Source organism: Chelonia mydas, chromosome 2, assembly GCF_015237465.2.
Source record: "Chelonia mydas isolate rCheMyd1 chromosome 2, rCheMyd1.pri.v2, whole genome shotgun sequence".
Taxonomy (NCBI): Eukaryota; Metazoa; Chordata; order Testudines; family Cheloniidae; genus Chelonia; species Chelonia mydas.
In genome coordinates, this window is record NC_057850.1 from 172,433,895 (window position 1) to 172,449,942 (window position 16,048).

The window sequence follows — 16,048 nt, forward strand, 5'->3', positions numbered from 1 at the left end:
CAATTTTGAAAAATCTTTTCAAACATGTAAGGGATCTTGAAAATGGTAGGTGAAGATCCTCAGGCGACACGAGCAGAAATGAGACATTTATTTTATTTGTAACTTTGGCAGTACATGGGATTGTGATTGGCATAGTTCACAAGCAAGTTTTAAATACTTGAGTATAGTCAGATGTGCTCTTATTTGTTGGATTGAAATACTCTGGAGCATATGTATGGGGTTAAATATTTGTACTCAAATGATGTTTAACAAGTACTTCTGAAGGGAAGGGCAGATGCTTCTGTTAAATTACTTGCAAAGTGGTGCTGTGTAATCTCATGGGCTGCAGATAACCATTTTGTTCTATCATAAATGAATGGTGAAGATAATAACATCACCATGACTTAATCGTGAAGGCCTCTTCCAAAATTATTTAGTAATGACAAGGTTTAGGTGATGTAGTTTGTGTTGTTTTGCTTAAATACCTTCTTCTAAGATAGCGTGAAAGGTAAAACCGAAAAAAGTTAAAACAGAGATTTCTAGGGAGAAAATAATTGCTATTATCACCATGGACCAAACTGGAACAACTGAAAATTCTTACGATGTAACATTCTTCAACATGTTCTTTAAAAATGTGCTCGATGCCAAGAGAGACTCATAATGAGTATGTTCTACAGGTTCAGAACTATGAGTTGTACAGGTATCTCATTTTACATATATCTCAAGTCCCTGCAGTAGGTAATAAGGAAAAATGTCAAGTTTCTGGGTTAGGCACAAGGCTAGAAACAAAAATGTATTTTAGCACTGGGGTAGAAAGACCTTCTTTTTTATGTTTCTTGAACTCATGTAGCTAAAACACTGGAGAGATTTTATTGCTTAAATTCTTGCGGGGGCGCAGGGGAAAGCAAGGTATTTGACCATTGATGCAACTTTTTCCTCAAAGTTTACATATTTTTTTTATAGAGCCCAGTGAAGATAAATCAGATCAGCCTGGATGAAAGTGGAGAACATATGGGCATCTGCTCGGAAGATGGCAAGGTACTACTAAACCACTTACATATTTAAAGAGGCACCAGGCAGTGTTTGTATACTAAACTTTAGATCCACATGATATCTGTGCAGTAAATACCTGTGTTAGAAGTCATTTGATCTTCCATTTCCGGAATTGGGCTCACCTATGAATACTCATAATTAAAGTCAAATATATTTTGCACGAACGTGCCTTAGGAAAAGTAATTACAAGAATGTCAATAATGTAACTGGTATTAAGCTGATTAACAGCTGTTGCAGGAGGACATGTCACCTTAATCATTACTGCTGTGCCAGTTATACTTCAGTGACTAGTCTGCTGCTCCTGCAAGACAGTAGTTTAATGCCTTTCTGCTATAAATCCACAAAATTGGATTTTGTGGCATGATTTCGGTGGGCTGCTAGTTTTCATTTTCACACGTTATGAATGTTTCTCTTGAATTATAGAATCTTTTGATAAGCAATCACAGTTTATCAGAAGAATAAAGTGTCTTACAATGGCCACATTAAATAAATGCAAAATCAATATATGTACAGTCCTAAAAAACTGGCACCTACTTCCTAGACTGTGGACATATATCATTCGTACAGTGTATAACTAACAATTATCATTGCTTCCCTGAAATGTTGAGCTATGACATTTAGTGGTTTTAGTGATTGATTTTCCACTTATTAGAATGTCTTTTTTGTTTTTTAAGTCAGTGGTAGTCTCTTCTAATGTTGGTTTGCAGGGATAAAATTCTAATGCACATGGTGTATTTAAACTTCTTGAAAATAATACTGCTAGTAGACACAGTGCATTAAAAATCAGTTCTTAATATCTATCTCACTTGCTGAGTATAACATGGTTTTCCCTAATCTAATTTGGTGGGGTTTGGTGATCCTAATCCACTGATCCATTAAGGATCAGTAAATTAAAACTAATGTTGGCTCTTGTGATAGGAAAAAGAGGAAACAAATCCATTTAATTTCTATTTACTTAAAAAAAAAAATGAGTTTTGCTTCTCATGCATGGAACCAGCTTATATATCCAAGCCTAGTGTTTCTCAAAGATATCTTGATGTTAGTATCTTGACCCAGTAATTGGGATACTAGTGCCTATCAAAAAGGGCTGTGGAATTTTACAGCCTGTGAGAAACTCAGGAAGGGTGATGTAATCTAAGCAAGATAATGGAAGGGTCAGTAATTGTTTAAGGGTAATCCTATATTTGCGCTAGTATTGTTGGGTTTGAATGTTTTTGAAAAGAAAAAATAATACCCATTTGTAAGGACTCCTGTGATATGGCTGTAAATTAGAGTTGAAATAAGAATATAACAGAATGCGGCCTCAAATCATACAAATGTGATTCACTAAATTAATTTCAATACTTATAAATTAAATTTTAGGAATCTGCAGACATGCACATACTGTAGTCTGAATATTGGGTAAACAATTATTTTCTAATGTGTATTGTAACACAAGGCTTTATTTAGAAAATGTTTATTACTTTGGAAAATGAATTATATTTTAACCAGGAATCTAGGTCAAGCTTTTGGTCCTGTGATTCCAAATGGTCATTGGCAGATACAATTATGCAACACATAAAAGACAGTATAAGCCTCTGTCTCACAATCCAGTTCTGCTTCTGGCACGTTTCTAGTTAAGTGTTGAAATATGGAGCAATGTGCATAGGAAAAAAAATAAATCAAACCACAGACCATCTATTCAACTTGCTTTGCCTCTTTCTCACCATTTTACTTAACACTACTCTTGTCCCTCAGCAGTGAGGCAGTATGGAAAATACGACTACCACTATTATTATTATTTTATTTTTATGACAGTAGGTTTTAGAATCTTCAACCAAAGTTAGGGGCCATACATGTAGCAAAAAATAGTTCCTCCTCAGAAGGCTTTGCTATCTAAGTTCCTGATCCTGCAAAGGCTTAGGCACATGCTTAACTTTACGCACTGAGAGTCGTCCCATTGACTTCAATGGGACTGCTATCATTGTGCAAAATTAAGCACATATGCAGTTGTTTACAGGATCGTAGGTAAGTAGACAAAACAGACAAAGGTGTGTCCGCCTTGTCTTTTACTTCGATAGTTAGCTCTTTGAGGCCAGGAGTTTCTTTTTGTTACTTGTTTGTACAATGCTTGTCATAATGGAAGCCCGGTCCATAGCTGGGGCTCCTATGCACTTTATTATCACATTATTATCATTGTTTTCTTTATTTTACATATGGGGAACTGAGGCACAGAGAGATAAAGTGACTTGCCTAAGGACACATTGGAAGTCTGTAGCAGAACTGGAAATTCATTTTAGTTTTCCTGAGTCTTAGTTTCCTGAGTCAGCCAAGCTTCAGCTAGTTTCCCATAGCACCAAACTTTATAGGAGACCTGGCTCGAAAGCGTTTATAGAGCTCCATCTTCTCCCGATTGCTAATTGCGTAGGTACAAAAACATATATGCAGATGATAAAATCAACAAACATATTTACCAAAAAGTTTGATTCTGTTGAATCAGCTTCAGTTATAAAAGAGAATGCAACAAAGAACAATTTCTGTGGATTTTGAACCAGCTATGGAATCTCTATAGATTTTGAACCATCTACAGTGCCTCAGGTATTCTTTATGAATTAATGAACAGGTATAGTCTTATAGGCAGTCCCCGGTAAAGATCTTTGCATAAGGTGAAGAATGTGTTTTCTCCAGAGAGGCGTCAATCTGCACAGAATAGAGGAGTACGATTCATTTTCTGAAGGAAGATTTTGAGATGAGCTGCTTTGTCGCTTATGTATTCCTCTAAATGACACACTTTATTTTTCTTCACCATTTTTCCTTCCTTATTTCTCCCACCCTCAACCTGGCATTGGGCCAACCTTTGTGACTGAGGAAGGGCATGGGCACTGGCCCTGAGTTAGTCATAGAAGTCAGGGGAGAGCAATGAAATATTTCCAGGCCCACCTGACCTGGTATCAGTGAGCATTCTAGAGCTAGAGTCTCAGACTTGAAACCCATACATAAACTAACGAACAATTACATCTGGAAGCACTGGGTTGTCAATCCAGTCCTTTTTACCCATTTAAGTATAAGGGATACTTAAGGCCCAGAAAGTGAGTCTAAAATCAAATACAGAGATACTGTGTGTCTATAAAATCAGATACAGAGGATCTGTGAAACATAATGGCCTCCCATTGTGGGATGCCTTTTAGACTACCTAAAAATGTGATAAACTGAGTGGAGATAGAAGGTAGAACTGGATAAATCCAATATAGCTTTGTCATTTGAAAAGAATCACTTTCTCTTTGTAGAATAAAAGACATTAAGGAGTAATAAACTGATCTGTGGTGTCCCATGAGTAAATATAATACACGTTTTATAATGTGGGGTTATTTTCCCTTTAATTTACTGGATCCATTTTACTTCCAAATTCTGAAAGAATATAAATGTTGAAAAATGTATCACTGTGTGCATGGGCAGCACAGTGCTACATATTTATTGGAGCTGTTATAATTCTAGCAGCTACTGCTGATGTTAATTTTGGTTATTCAGTTTTAATTCATTTTAGAAGCATGCTGGTGTGTGGGTTGTTTTTTTTTTTTTTTTTTAATAAATATATAGGATGATTTTTCAGATGGATAGGAGATTCTCATGTTTTAACCTCTTATTTTTCCTCCCTTCTCCTTGGTCTCCTTCCCTTCCTCTGCCTGCATCTGATTATTTTGTTTACTCTGTTGAATCTGAACGCTATGCCAATTGACCAAAGATACCCCCCGCCCAAAATAACCTCCATCCCCAAAGATTATTGTAGCTGTAGAGTCAGTCTCAGTTTGAATATCACCCAGTCGTCTCTACCAGTGGTCCCCAAACTGTGGGGCATATCCCCTCAGGGGCACAGAAGAATGTTCGGGGGAGGGAGGGGTGCGCAGCGGGGCCCAGGGCAGCCCCCACAGGGGGCGGGAGGGAGCACCACCCAGTCCTGCTCTGTGCCAAGCCACAGCCCCGCTCTGCCCCCATCCCAGCTCCGGCCCTAGCCGCAGCTCCACTCTGCCCTCTGCTCCACCCCCAGGCCAGCTCTGCCCTCATTCCCTCTCCGTCCCCCAGCTATGCCTTCAGTCCAGGCTCCTCTGCTGAGGAAGCCTTGGCTGTGCAGTAATGGATTGGGGTCGTGGACAGATTCCATTATTGGTGAGGGGGAGCGTAACAGGAAAAGTTTGAGCACCACTGGTCTGTACAGTTCACTGGCTGACTTCCACCATCACAGACTTGTGGTGCTTCTCACTGTCTCCAAATAATGTCCAAGCCTCTGGAGCAGTAGCTTGGCCCCAGTTAATATGTGACACACTCTTTAAGGCTGGTTGTTATTATAGACTGCATATGCAGTAATGAGTAATGCACTGACTTGGCAACTCTGCTGAGGAAACAGGAGATAATTTGGGTAGGGAGAGGATGAGATGCCATTAGTTCACTTAGTCTCTTAAACGTACAATTAAATCAAGGTCTGCTTAGCTCCTCAACCAGCTACTGGTTCATATGGCACTGTTTTCAACCCGTCTTGCAGTTATTTAAAGCACAGTTGACTGCATATGGGTGCACAAATACAATATAGCTGAGGTTCAGTTCGCAATGGAACTGATACTCAGACCCAATGTATTGAGCGCTATGTGTACTCTCATGCTCTATTTCCAGGTACTCTCTAGGGACCTTATCACTGTAATATCTGAGGCTATGTCTGCACTACAAGCCGGAGGTATAATTCCCCTGCTCGTGTACATGTGCTTACGCTAGCTCTCATTGAGCTAGTGCACGAATAAATAGCAGCATAGCCGCAGTAGCACGGGTAGAAGAGCGCAGGCACGGCTGAACTGTGCCAAGTACAACCTCCCCTGAAATCGGTGGATATGTTCTCTGCATGGCTCAGCCTTGCCTCTGCTGCTGCTGACTGTACTATCGCAGCTGTGCTGTTTTTTATATTCATGCTATCTTGATGAGAGCTAGCTCAAGTGTATGTACGGGAGCGAGGGAATCACACCTCTAGCTCTTAGTGTTGTCTCGTAGCATGAGTAGATCTTCCTGGGGACATACTGAACTGAAGTTCCTTTGGCCCGTCACTGGTGGCTGTCCAGCTTTATTCTAAAAATCCTATTACTTTTTTCTGAAAGATTCCTAAGGGGCAATGACAGTCATAAAAGACGGAATTGGAAAAAGCCAGTGAGAGAATTGAGTCCATTTCCTTGAAAATGCAGAATAAAATCTGCTGATAGGGTTATGTGTCTTGGAAAACTAGGGTCTGATGTCCAGGTCTGTATGTACGCTGTTGCTGCTCGTTTGCCTACACAGTGATTGTTAAATATTGCTGTTGTTTGCTCCCTGTTTGCAAGATAACCACATCCTGAGCTAAATAAACTTGGACTAAGTTAATTAGCCCGAACAGTGTATAAGAAAATGCCATGGTCCAGAAGAGCATCTCTTGAACAGAGTGATAAATATATTTTTACTGGAGAGCTCAGAGGCTCATTCTACTGTTGGCATATGTGTCCTGAGCATCTCCTTCATCCCTCCACTTGAAATGTATGGGTCTCTCAAGTGTGTATAATGCTTGCTAGAAGCACAGAGGAGAGTCCGTTACAGCTTCTGGCCCCCAACTCTACAGAGACTAAATACAGGTTTCAGAGTAGCAGCCGTGTTAGTCTTTACCCGCAAAAAGAAAAGGAGTACTTGTGGCACCTTAGCGACTAACAAATAAGCATCCCCAAGTACACATGCACCTTTCTTCTCTTTCTCTAGAGAGGCCGGGATAGTACCACTTACACGGACTTAAGATAATGTTTTTGAAATGTTTTCATTTTCCATTCATTCCATTTTGTGTTGTCTTTATCCACATTTCTCCAGGAATATTTTTCACTTTCATTCACATGGTCATTGACACAATTATTTAGATAAATCTTTTATCTTGCTGTTTTGTTTTTTCTTCATTAAAAAAATCATTTATGTTGCATTCATGGCTTTGATTATTCTCATCTATTTAAAGAGAAGAAAACATTTTTCTGTTTTTAAAACCTATCAAACATCTTTACTGTTATGAATGTAGTTTTGTTTGTTGCCGCTGTATTTAGTGTGCTTGGCTCTGATTGAAGGAGAACATTTATTGTATATAGTTGCAACTGCAGTGGTGACTATTAAATAGCATTTATCAACAGTTACTTCAGCACACTAGAAGAGGAGAGGTAACTTTTCACAGAAGGAATTCCTAAGTGTAAGGAGAAAAAGCAGAGTGCTGCCGGATGCTTTTAGGAAAGACCATGAAAATTGTGGTGGCTAGGACATGTCTAAACTACACAATTAGGTTGACTTAAGTTTGGTTGACCTACAACCACCACAGTAATTAAATCAGCTGTTCATGTTCAGTGCGCGTCCTCAGCAGGAGCGCTTGCACCAACTTAAGGGGGGCATTGTGTGGGCTGACAGCCCAAGCAGTCTGCTGGAGCCCTGCCACCCTGGAGTGCTGGGCCTGTCAGCCCTGTCGCCCTGGGATGACCTCCGGAGCCGGGCTGCCCAGGGTGGCAGGGCTGACAGCTCGGGCTGTTAAAGGCCGCAGCAGTCAATATAAGCAATGCAGTGTTTACATGGACGTTGTGTTGACCGAACGACATTGACCTAAGCGCTATGCCTCTTGCAGAGGTGGAGTTATTAGGTCGGTGTAGTGGGCAACTTACGTCGGTGGGAGGAACGTTGTCGTGTAGACGCTTACAGAGTTAGGTTGACATAAGTTGCCTTATGTCAACCTAACTCTATATTGTACACTAGGCCTTAGATTTCATGCTAGTTTTGCTTTATAGTCCAGAGGAGATTTTTAAGACTTGAAGGATTCTAAGAAGCATCTCTGAAGCTGAATTGTATTAACCTTTTTTTTTTAAAGGCACTTAGCTTTTCAGAAAAGAAAAGCTTTTAATATATGTTCCATTGAGTTTTATTAAGAATATGTGAATGCTTTTCATATCTATTAGATTAGTATCTGTTTTAACAGAAGTGATCAGCCTAAAGCAAAAAGAACTCTTATTTCTTGTGGTGCTTGTAAAACCTAATTGCAAAGAAGCACTCTGGTACTGTTTAGTTTCATAAGATACCTTAATGGAATCCAAGGAAGTTTCAGATAACCCTGAATTGTTAAGTGTACTGCATTGTTTTAATAAGCATGTTAGGGATTAGCATTTTCATTCACCTCCCAGCGTTTCAGAGTGATTATTATGTGATTTGATTTTAACTGTCTCTTTAGGTGCAGGTATTTGGATTGTATTCAGGAGAAGAATTTCATGAAACATTTGACTGTCCTATCAAAGTAAGTACTTATTTAATCCTTAACAAGTACATTATTGTTGCTTTTAATAAAATAAGGGTTACACTGATTCTGTTGCTAAAAAATACTAGTTCTTTGCCTTAATGTTATTTAAATCTCTAGAAAATAGTCATCTATCCCAGTCCAAAAGCTTTTGAGCTGGTTAGGTTGGGGAAAAGCTGATCTAGATTTTGTACAGTCTAGAGTATTATTGATGTTTTTAAAATACAAAAAGCAAAGCATGAGGAGGAAATTGTAAGGTTTCAGTTGTTTCCTGTCTTAGCCTATTCCTCTCTTTGTAGATCTGTGATTATAAATTTTGATGGTTCTGATAAGTTCTAGGTCAGTATTTTTGAATGGATTAGAATCTTAAATCTATCCTGGAATCAAGTGGTGGGTGATTGTTTTCCCTTACTACAGAGGGATCATCATTGGGACACCATCAGTTATGCCCCTCTTATCGTAGACCAATTGGCTGTCGTCAGAGAATAGCAATAGTAGGGTTGTGTGAAGAGCCAGGTGGCTTTTTCTTGGCGGGAAAGAGGGCAGTTCTTTTGGTGTATGATTTTCTTTTATGGAAGAGAACCGTGATAACATTTTTCCAACAATACTGAGTTTTGGCCTCTTGGGAGCTACCAAGCCATCTTAATGCAGAAAGACCCATTTTTCATCTCTATACCTAGTAAAAGAGGTACAGCTGTAACAATCCATAATGGGTAAAGGTTGCATAGTGTGACAGTTGATACAGCATCAGTGTTGCAATTTAACAAATAAACAAATACTTCAACCATTATACTTTTTCTCCCCCTTTAAACACAGATTGTTGCTGTCCACCCTCAGTTTGTAAGATCCCATTGCAAACAGTTTGTAACGGGAGGAAAAAAGGTAAGCTATCTCAATATTATAGATGACTTTTTACATCTTGTCTTCCCTTCCTCTTACATTTATGGATGCCTCTGTTAAAATGAATAAATATAAATATATTAAAAAAACCCCACTTACTAAATGTATCTAGTTGAAAACCTAGAAGAGAGAAGCTATTTTTTCCTTCTCTTTATCCATTCTTTCAGAAAAACAAAAAAAAAATACATAAGATTAAGTCTTGGAGGGAAAAATTAGCACTTTTTTAAATGTGAAGGACATTTTAATTATTTAAAAGCCAGGACTAAGAGAAATAATAATAAAAATAGTTTTGTGTTCTGACAAAATGTTGATGAGAATAACTGGACTTCATGGACCAATTTCTCTTTATACCTCCAACCCTTTCACATGAAAAATGAATTTGGCTCATAGTGTTATCTTCTGTGGTATATATTATTTTCTGGCTCTGTCCCTTTCCTGGATCATAGTACATTTGTCCTTTAAGTCAGTCTTGGGTTTTCATTTTTGTGCTTTAATGGAGTACGTAATCACTTGTGAGAGAGAATTTAGGCCCCTTAGTGGTAAACTTTGTGTGTCAAGGATTGACTTTTTGTCTCTTGTAGCCCTTGGTTCCAGGCAATTTGGTCTTTCTAAAGTTAATACTAAGATGTTTCATTCCTCACCTACCAAATAATGTAATTTTGACTCCCAACATCATTGTCCATAAATTCCAGAATTGACCCTATATCATTCAGTGTACATCTTAGGGTAAAACAGGAAAAAAAATATTAACAGTGCAACATGTGGTGATATTAGTTACATTCATGTAGCCGTTTATTGTGACCCTTTCTTTTGAATTAAAAAAATGAACATTGACAGTTTTAGATTCATCAAACCGAATGAACTGTATCTGCTTTGCCAGGTGACACAGCAATTCCAGTGCTACTAATAACCTCTTTTCCATCCGCAGTACAATGTATTACTACTAGTCATTATTTAAAATAAATAAAATAGCTATGATGTGAATGGTTAAGCCAGCTTTAGCTGGCTCACCAGAGCTGGCATTGCACTTTAGAATAGTGATTTCCAAACAGCACCCTCTACCCTAGCAATGCAACCTTAATCCCAGGTTGGTGCAGAGTGAAGGTTGGTGGTGTGGAGGGCTTGGAGAATGAGCCCCCTCAGCACTTAGCGTGCAATGGCAGCTCGTGTTCCACAGGGCTGGGCCTGGCTTCCCACTCAGGGAATTGCAACTTAGCGCATAGGGTCATAGTGTCACTGCAGGTTTGGCATGGATGCCCTTCCAGCCAAGTTCAAGTGAATGGTGCTGCAACCCTGTGTTCCCTGTCACAACGCCCAGAGCGGAGAGCCGGAGCCAGGCCCAGCCCAGCATGGTCAGTGTGTGAGGTGGGCTTGGTCTCCAACCCTCTCTTCCCCCTGCCCTCCCGGGCCTCCCCTCTACACTGGGCCCACAAACCATCTAGAACCTTCATGTGATCCACTGGTCACAACCCACCATTTAGAAACCACTGCTTTAGATAATGCACATCAATGGATGTCTCTCCCGGCAACGAAGTTGTCAAGCCTTTGAGTGGTGGTAATGGTGATGTGGAGAGAGAAACTAAGAATTCATCAAATCAGGAAGCTCTGTCAGGTGGTAAAATAACTTGGATTCATCTGATGCTGAACGGAAAAAAACATCAGGGATTTAACACATCTCTTTGGTTATCTTTGATTACTTGACAGGCTGTTTTATATTCTGCCCTCTGGGAGATGGTATACTGATTCCTAATGCCTGCCCATTTCCCCACTCTTCCTATTCATTTTTTGCTGAGAAAAAACTTTCCTCTTCAGGAAAACTTTAACTGATATCTTAGCGTATGATATTTAACATTATAATAATAAAAAAAAACCTAGAAAGTTGTAATTTTATTCTATTAGAATATTTATTTTTTTAAAACCCTGTAATTAAACTTAAGATTGTGGCCCAGTACAAAAAATGCAGTCACATTCGGCACTTAGTCTTGGCAAAATCATACCCAGATCTGTAATGAGATCTGAACAGACAGGCCCCTACACAATTGGGTTAGAGCGGAGATGGCATGCAATACCAACACTATTAGGTTCTGCTGAAACTAATGGGACTACCCTTTCATTTACCCCCACCCTCCAAATCTCGCCTTTCAGATGTGAAGAAAACCATTTTAATATGACCAACTGCGGTGTTACCTGTCTGAGTTGCATCTTGAAATAATAGCTTTGAAAATCATGAAATGCCCCCATCCATCCCTGCAGGATTTTAACTCTGGTACCTAATAATAGTTTATATGCTAACATTTTTAACTGTTTCACTACTGATCATTTGAGCAGAGATCCAGCTATTGAAGAAGGACTCTACATAGAGTACTCCCACTTTTTTCATTCTCTTCTAGTTGCATTATACATAGTCTTGAAAGGATTAGGTTTCTATCAGTAAATGTGGATAAATGTTGTTTTCACCATACACACACACAATGAAAATATTTCCATAGAGAATTGAAATTTACAGGTAGGCAAAGTAAGAAAAATGATGCTCGAGACCCTATTAGATTTTGATTTCAGGCCATGTATTTTGTATATTTTAACATCTAATTCGGACAATTTGTGTGTTAATGGTTATAAAGTTTTAACTTTTTGAATCTCAGTGTCTGCTGTCATTAAATAATTATTGTCTGACCGCTACCCATTGACTGACTACCCGTTCATCATTTCCCTCAACTGTGAAAATTTAAATAGATGAAAATAGAAAAATAGAAAAGAATTCTTACAACCCATAATATTGCACAGCTGTGAAAATTTAAATTGATAAAAAAATCCAAAAATGCCTAATATTATAAATTATAAAACCATAAAAATCCAATTCTGCCAAGCCTGATTATTCATATAGTCATTTCAGAAAGAGTGAAGGCTGTTTACCATTTGAATGCTTGCACCTATTTAAGGTGTCTGCAAGCCAGTGCGCCGAAGCCAGATATTTTTCCCATAATCGTATCGGTGGGGCTGAGCGTGTGCCCTGTGTATGGTCATGCTGCTAGCCAAGGGCATAAACGAGTGAATTGTCCTGAACACTCTCAGTTCCTTCTCACTATCTGCGGACGGTAGTTGGAGCATGTGTCCTTGTTGTACTCTTTCCCGTTTTGCCTTTAGATAAAATGTTTCTAGATTTTATTGTTGTATTGGTACTCATTTTAGGAACATTTTTGTTTCATTTTGTTTGAGCTTTAAGCTTGAACTGGGGCATGCCTAAGACCCCGGGTTTTAAGCTCTGTTCTGAATGTAACAAATCTGTACCTGTCAGTGATCCTCACTCCCGCTGTTTTAAGTGTCTGGAGAAGGACCTGTGAGGCATAAGTGCCCTATCTGTAGGAGGGTTAAGGACTAAGAAGTGGAGGGACATTTGACTAACACATCCTAATGAAGGCAGGTTGGTGCCCATCCTTGGCACCTAGGTGTTGGTACACAGGGGTTCAGACTTTACTCCATCTCTGAGCATACCACCAGGTTTGGTGACATCTCGGTGTTGTTGAGAAGATACGATTCTCTGTCTCTGTTATTGCACAAGCAGCAGCAGAAGTTGAACGCTTCAACCTCTTCTAACCAGAAGAGGCCCTCTTCTTTGAATGCTAAGCCTCTGACAGAATCAGACAAGAAGATGGATACCAAGTTTAGAGCTAAGCCAACTCCAGATAGGTGCTCCCTGGTACCGCATTCATTGTCTATGATGTAGAATCATTCACTCCACTGCTACATGAGATACTGTGGAGACTGACTCCATTGCTGGGACCTCCTGTGGCAGGGGTTCTCAGCCTTTTTCTTTCTGAGACCCCCCCCCCCCCACCCCCCAACATGCTATAAAAACTCCACGGCCCGCCTGGTCCACAACAACTCTTTTTCTGCATATCCAGTAGATTAAAAGTCATGGCTGGCATTAGGGAATAGCAAGCAGGGCAATTGCCTGGGGCTCCAAGCCACAGGTGGCCCGCAAAGCTAAGTTGTTCAAGCTTCAGCTTCAGCCCAGGGCAGTGGGGCTTGGGCTTCAGCTCTAGGCCCCAGTGAATCTACCACCAGCCCCGCTCTCTGGTTTATTTTGGCAGACCCCCTGAAACCTGCTTGCGTCCCCCCCGCCCACCATGGGCCTTGGACCCCTGGTTGAGAACCACTGTCCTGTGGCATCAATGTCATCTATGATGCATCTAAAGTTCTCTGTACCAAAGATGCCTGAGACATTTGCGGCGGTCAGGGGCTTCCGTTGCCTATCATTTATGGACTCACCACTAATGCGGGATGAGGTTCAGGGACCAACAATTCCTGCTACCTGAGCCCTGGTACCAGGATCATCCTCTGCACCTATTCACTCAGCGCTGTTATAAACTGGGCACTTGTTGGTGTTTTTGGGGACCAGATGCTTTTCAGTGCAACAGGGCGGACATTTGGTACCTTCAACAGCAAAGCCACCAGTGCTTCCTGCAATACCATCTATTTCCTGTCAGACCAGGTCCTGGTCTTCTGCTACTCTCCCCAGAGCCACACCACCTTGGCCTTCAGACTGTTTACTACTTAAAGTCAAAGATGGCATCTTACATTCATTACAGAAGGTTTTATGCTTCTCCCCATTCATCCTTGCACAAGTCAAGTTCTCAGCACAGTCATTTGTCATAGAAGCAGGTTCAGGGAGACGATGTCTCAAGGCTGGGCTCTGGTATCATATGAGGTACAACAGTGGCCCTTTTGGAATCCTTTCCTTAAATCCTCATCTCCTAGCAGCTGCACTTCTAAGTCAAAGTCACTGTCAAGGCACCTGGTATGTTTCCTGGTACTCCGCAAGCAAGGAACCTTATTCCTCCTGTGCCTGCCCCTTCTGGTACAGAGGTTCAGTGGTCAGCAGAACAGATTAATGCAGATTAAGGAAGCTCAACACTTCCTTAGCTTCCCTGCATGAGGTCGTCATCTCTGAATCATCCTCCCCAATTCCTCATGATTATAAGACATACCAGGAACTTTAAGTAGGGTAGCCACCTCCCTGGGTTTACAGGTGAAACAAGTTCAGGATAATTCACACAAGTTAGTGGATATTTTGCATACTGCAGGACCTGCTACAGTGGCTTAACCTATTAGAAGGTCATCTTGGAGCCTTACAAAAACCTTTGGCAAACTTCCTCCTCTCTGATGCCCACTGCTGAAAGGACTGAGAAAAGATATCCGTTTCCTTCCCAGAATCATGAGTGTTTTTATTTGCACCCAATCTGAGGGCCTCTGGTAATGACTGCTGTGAATGAAAAGGTGAAATGGGGATGACCTATATCTGCTCCCAAATACAAAGATGCAAAGAAATTGGATTTGTTTGGGAGAAAGATGTATTCTTCATCAGGATTGCAGTTTAAAATTGCAAACCATCAAGCTTTGTTGGCTCACTTTGACTACTCTAACTGGGCTTCCATCTTGAAATTTATGGACAAATTGCTAGATGATGCTAAAGTGGAGTCCAGAATACAGCTGACTCTTGGTTGCTCAATGGCTAACTCCCCAGAAAGCTGTTTCCTTGAAGTTTAGAATGTTCTCTTAACTAGCATGAATGCTTAGCTTAGAAAATGGAGGAGGTTCTCTGTGGTCTCAATAGAAAAGTAACTCTCCTTCACAGGCTCCCATACAGTGTATTCTGATTTACCTGCTTCACCTGAAGGAAAAAAGAAATCTGCCAGTTCCCTGAAAGTTAATCTGGCAGCTTTCTCAGCATTTCATCCTCCTATAGAAGGAAGGTCTGTTTTTTCCAGCCCTATGACTGTTAGATTCTTAGAAGGATTGGACAGGCTCTTCCTTCCTATAAAAGACCATACCGTCCCAGGATCTAAATTTGGTACTGGAGTTTTAATAGGGCCCCCTTTTTTAAGCTTGTAGATACTTGCACCATTTTTCATGTCTCAAAGAACGTGGCATTCCCAGTGGCTATTATTTTGGCCAGGAGCAGCAGAACTTCCAGCTTTGGTTGCATATATGATTTTTAAAAATAAAAATACAGTTAGTTTGTGTCCACACCCTACATTTCTCACTAAAGTAGAGTTTGACTTTTCATCCAAATCAGCCTATATAGTTACTAACCTTTTTTTCCCCTGAAACCTCACTCTTATAAAGAGGAGTAAAAATGCCATACTTTGAATGTCCAGAGGGCATTAGCCTTTTAACAGGTCAGGATTAAGCAGTTTCAAGTGTGTCCACAATCATTTGTCTCCTTTGCTGACAGGATGAAGGGACAACCGATCGCTGTGTGGAGGCTCGCCTATATCCATCTGTGTTATCTGGCTAAGGTTCTACCGCCTCAAAGAGTTTTAGCACACTCTATGAGAGCACAAGCAGCCTTGACTGCTTTCTTAGGTCACATACTCCTTAGTGACATTGTGACTTGTTTCTTTGTTCATACCTTCACCACTCATTATGTTCTGTCCCAGGCCTCAAGGGATGATGCTAGATTTAGGAGAGTGGTTCTTGTTTATGTAGACTCTGATATCTTCCTCCATGTGGAACTGCTTGTGAGTCACCTGATGTGGAATGGACATGTGCAAGCACTCAAAGAAGAAAAAAGTTACATAACTGTTCGATAACGGTTGTGCTTCGAGATGTTGCATGACCCCTCCATGACCCACTCTCTTCCCCTCTATACTGGAGTCTCAAAAAATACAGGTTTTGGGTGTGAAGGAAATGGAGGGTGGGGTCAAGGTGGCTCCATCTCTTTATACCCTCAGCTAGCAACACAAATGTGCACAGGGTGCATGCAGCGCCTGATGGATACTGCTATGAGAAAAAGATCTCTGGCTTTGGGTCCTCTGGCAT

General features: G+C 40.5%; 1 protein-coding gene across 6 annotated transcripts in view; it reads left to right on the top strand.

Annotated features, from left to right (window-relative positions):
* Positions 1-16,048, top strand: part of VPS41 (VPS41 subunit of HOPS complex) — a 166,885-nt gene that overhangs the window by 57,609 nt on the left and 93,228 nt on the right. For all 6 annotated transcript variants that reach the window (XM_027821210.3, XM_037890023.2, XM_043540565.1 and 3 more), the window contains 3 exons: positions 943-1,017; positions 8,264-8,326; positions 9,143-9,208. In XM_027821210.3, coding sequence (XP_027677011.1) covers positions 943-1,017; positions 8,264-8,326; positions 9,143-9,208 — 204 coding nt within the window. The remainder of the gene's footprint in view (positions 1-942; positions 1,018-8,263; positions 8,327-9,142; positions 9,209-16,048) is intronic.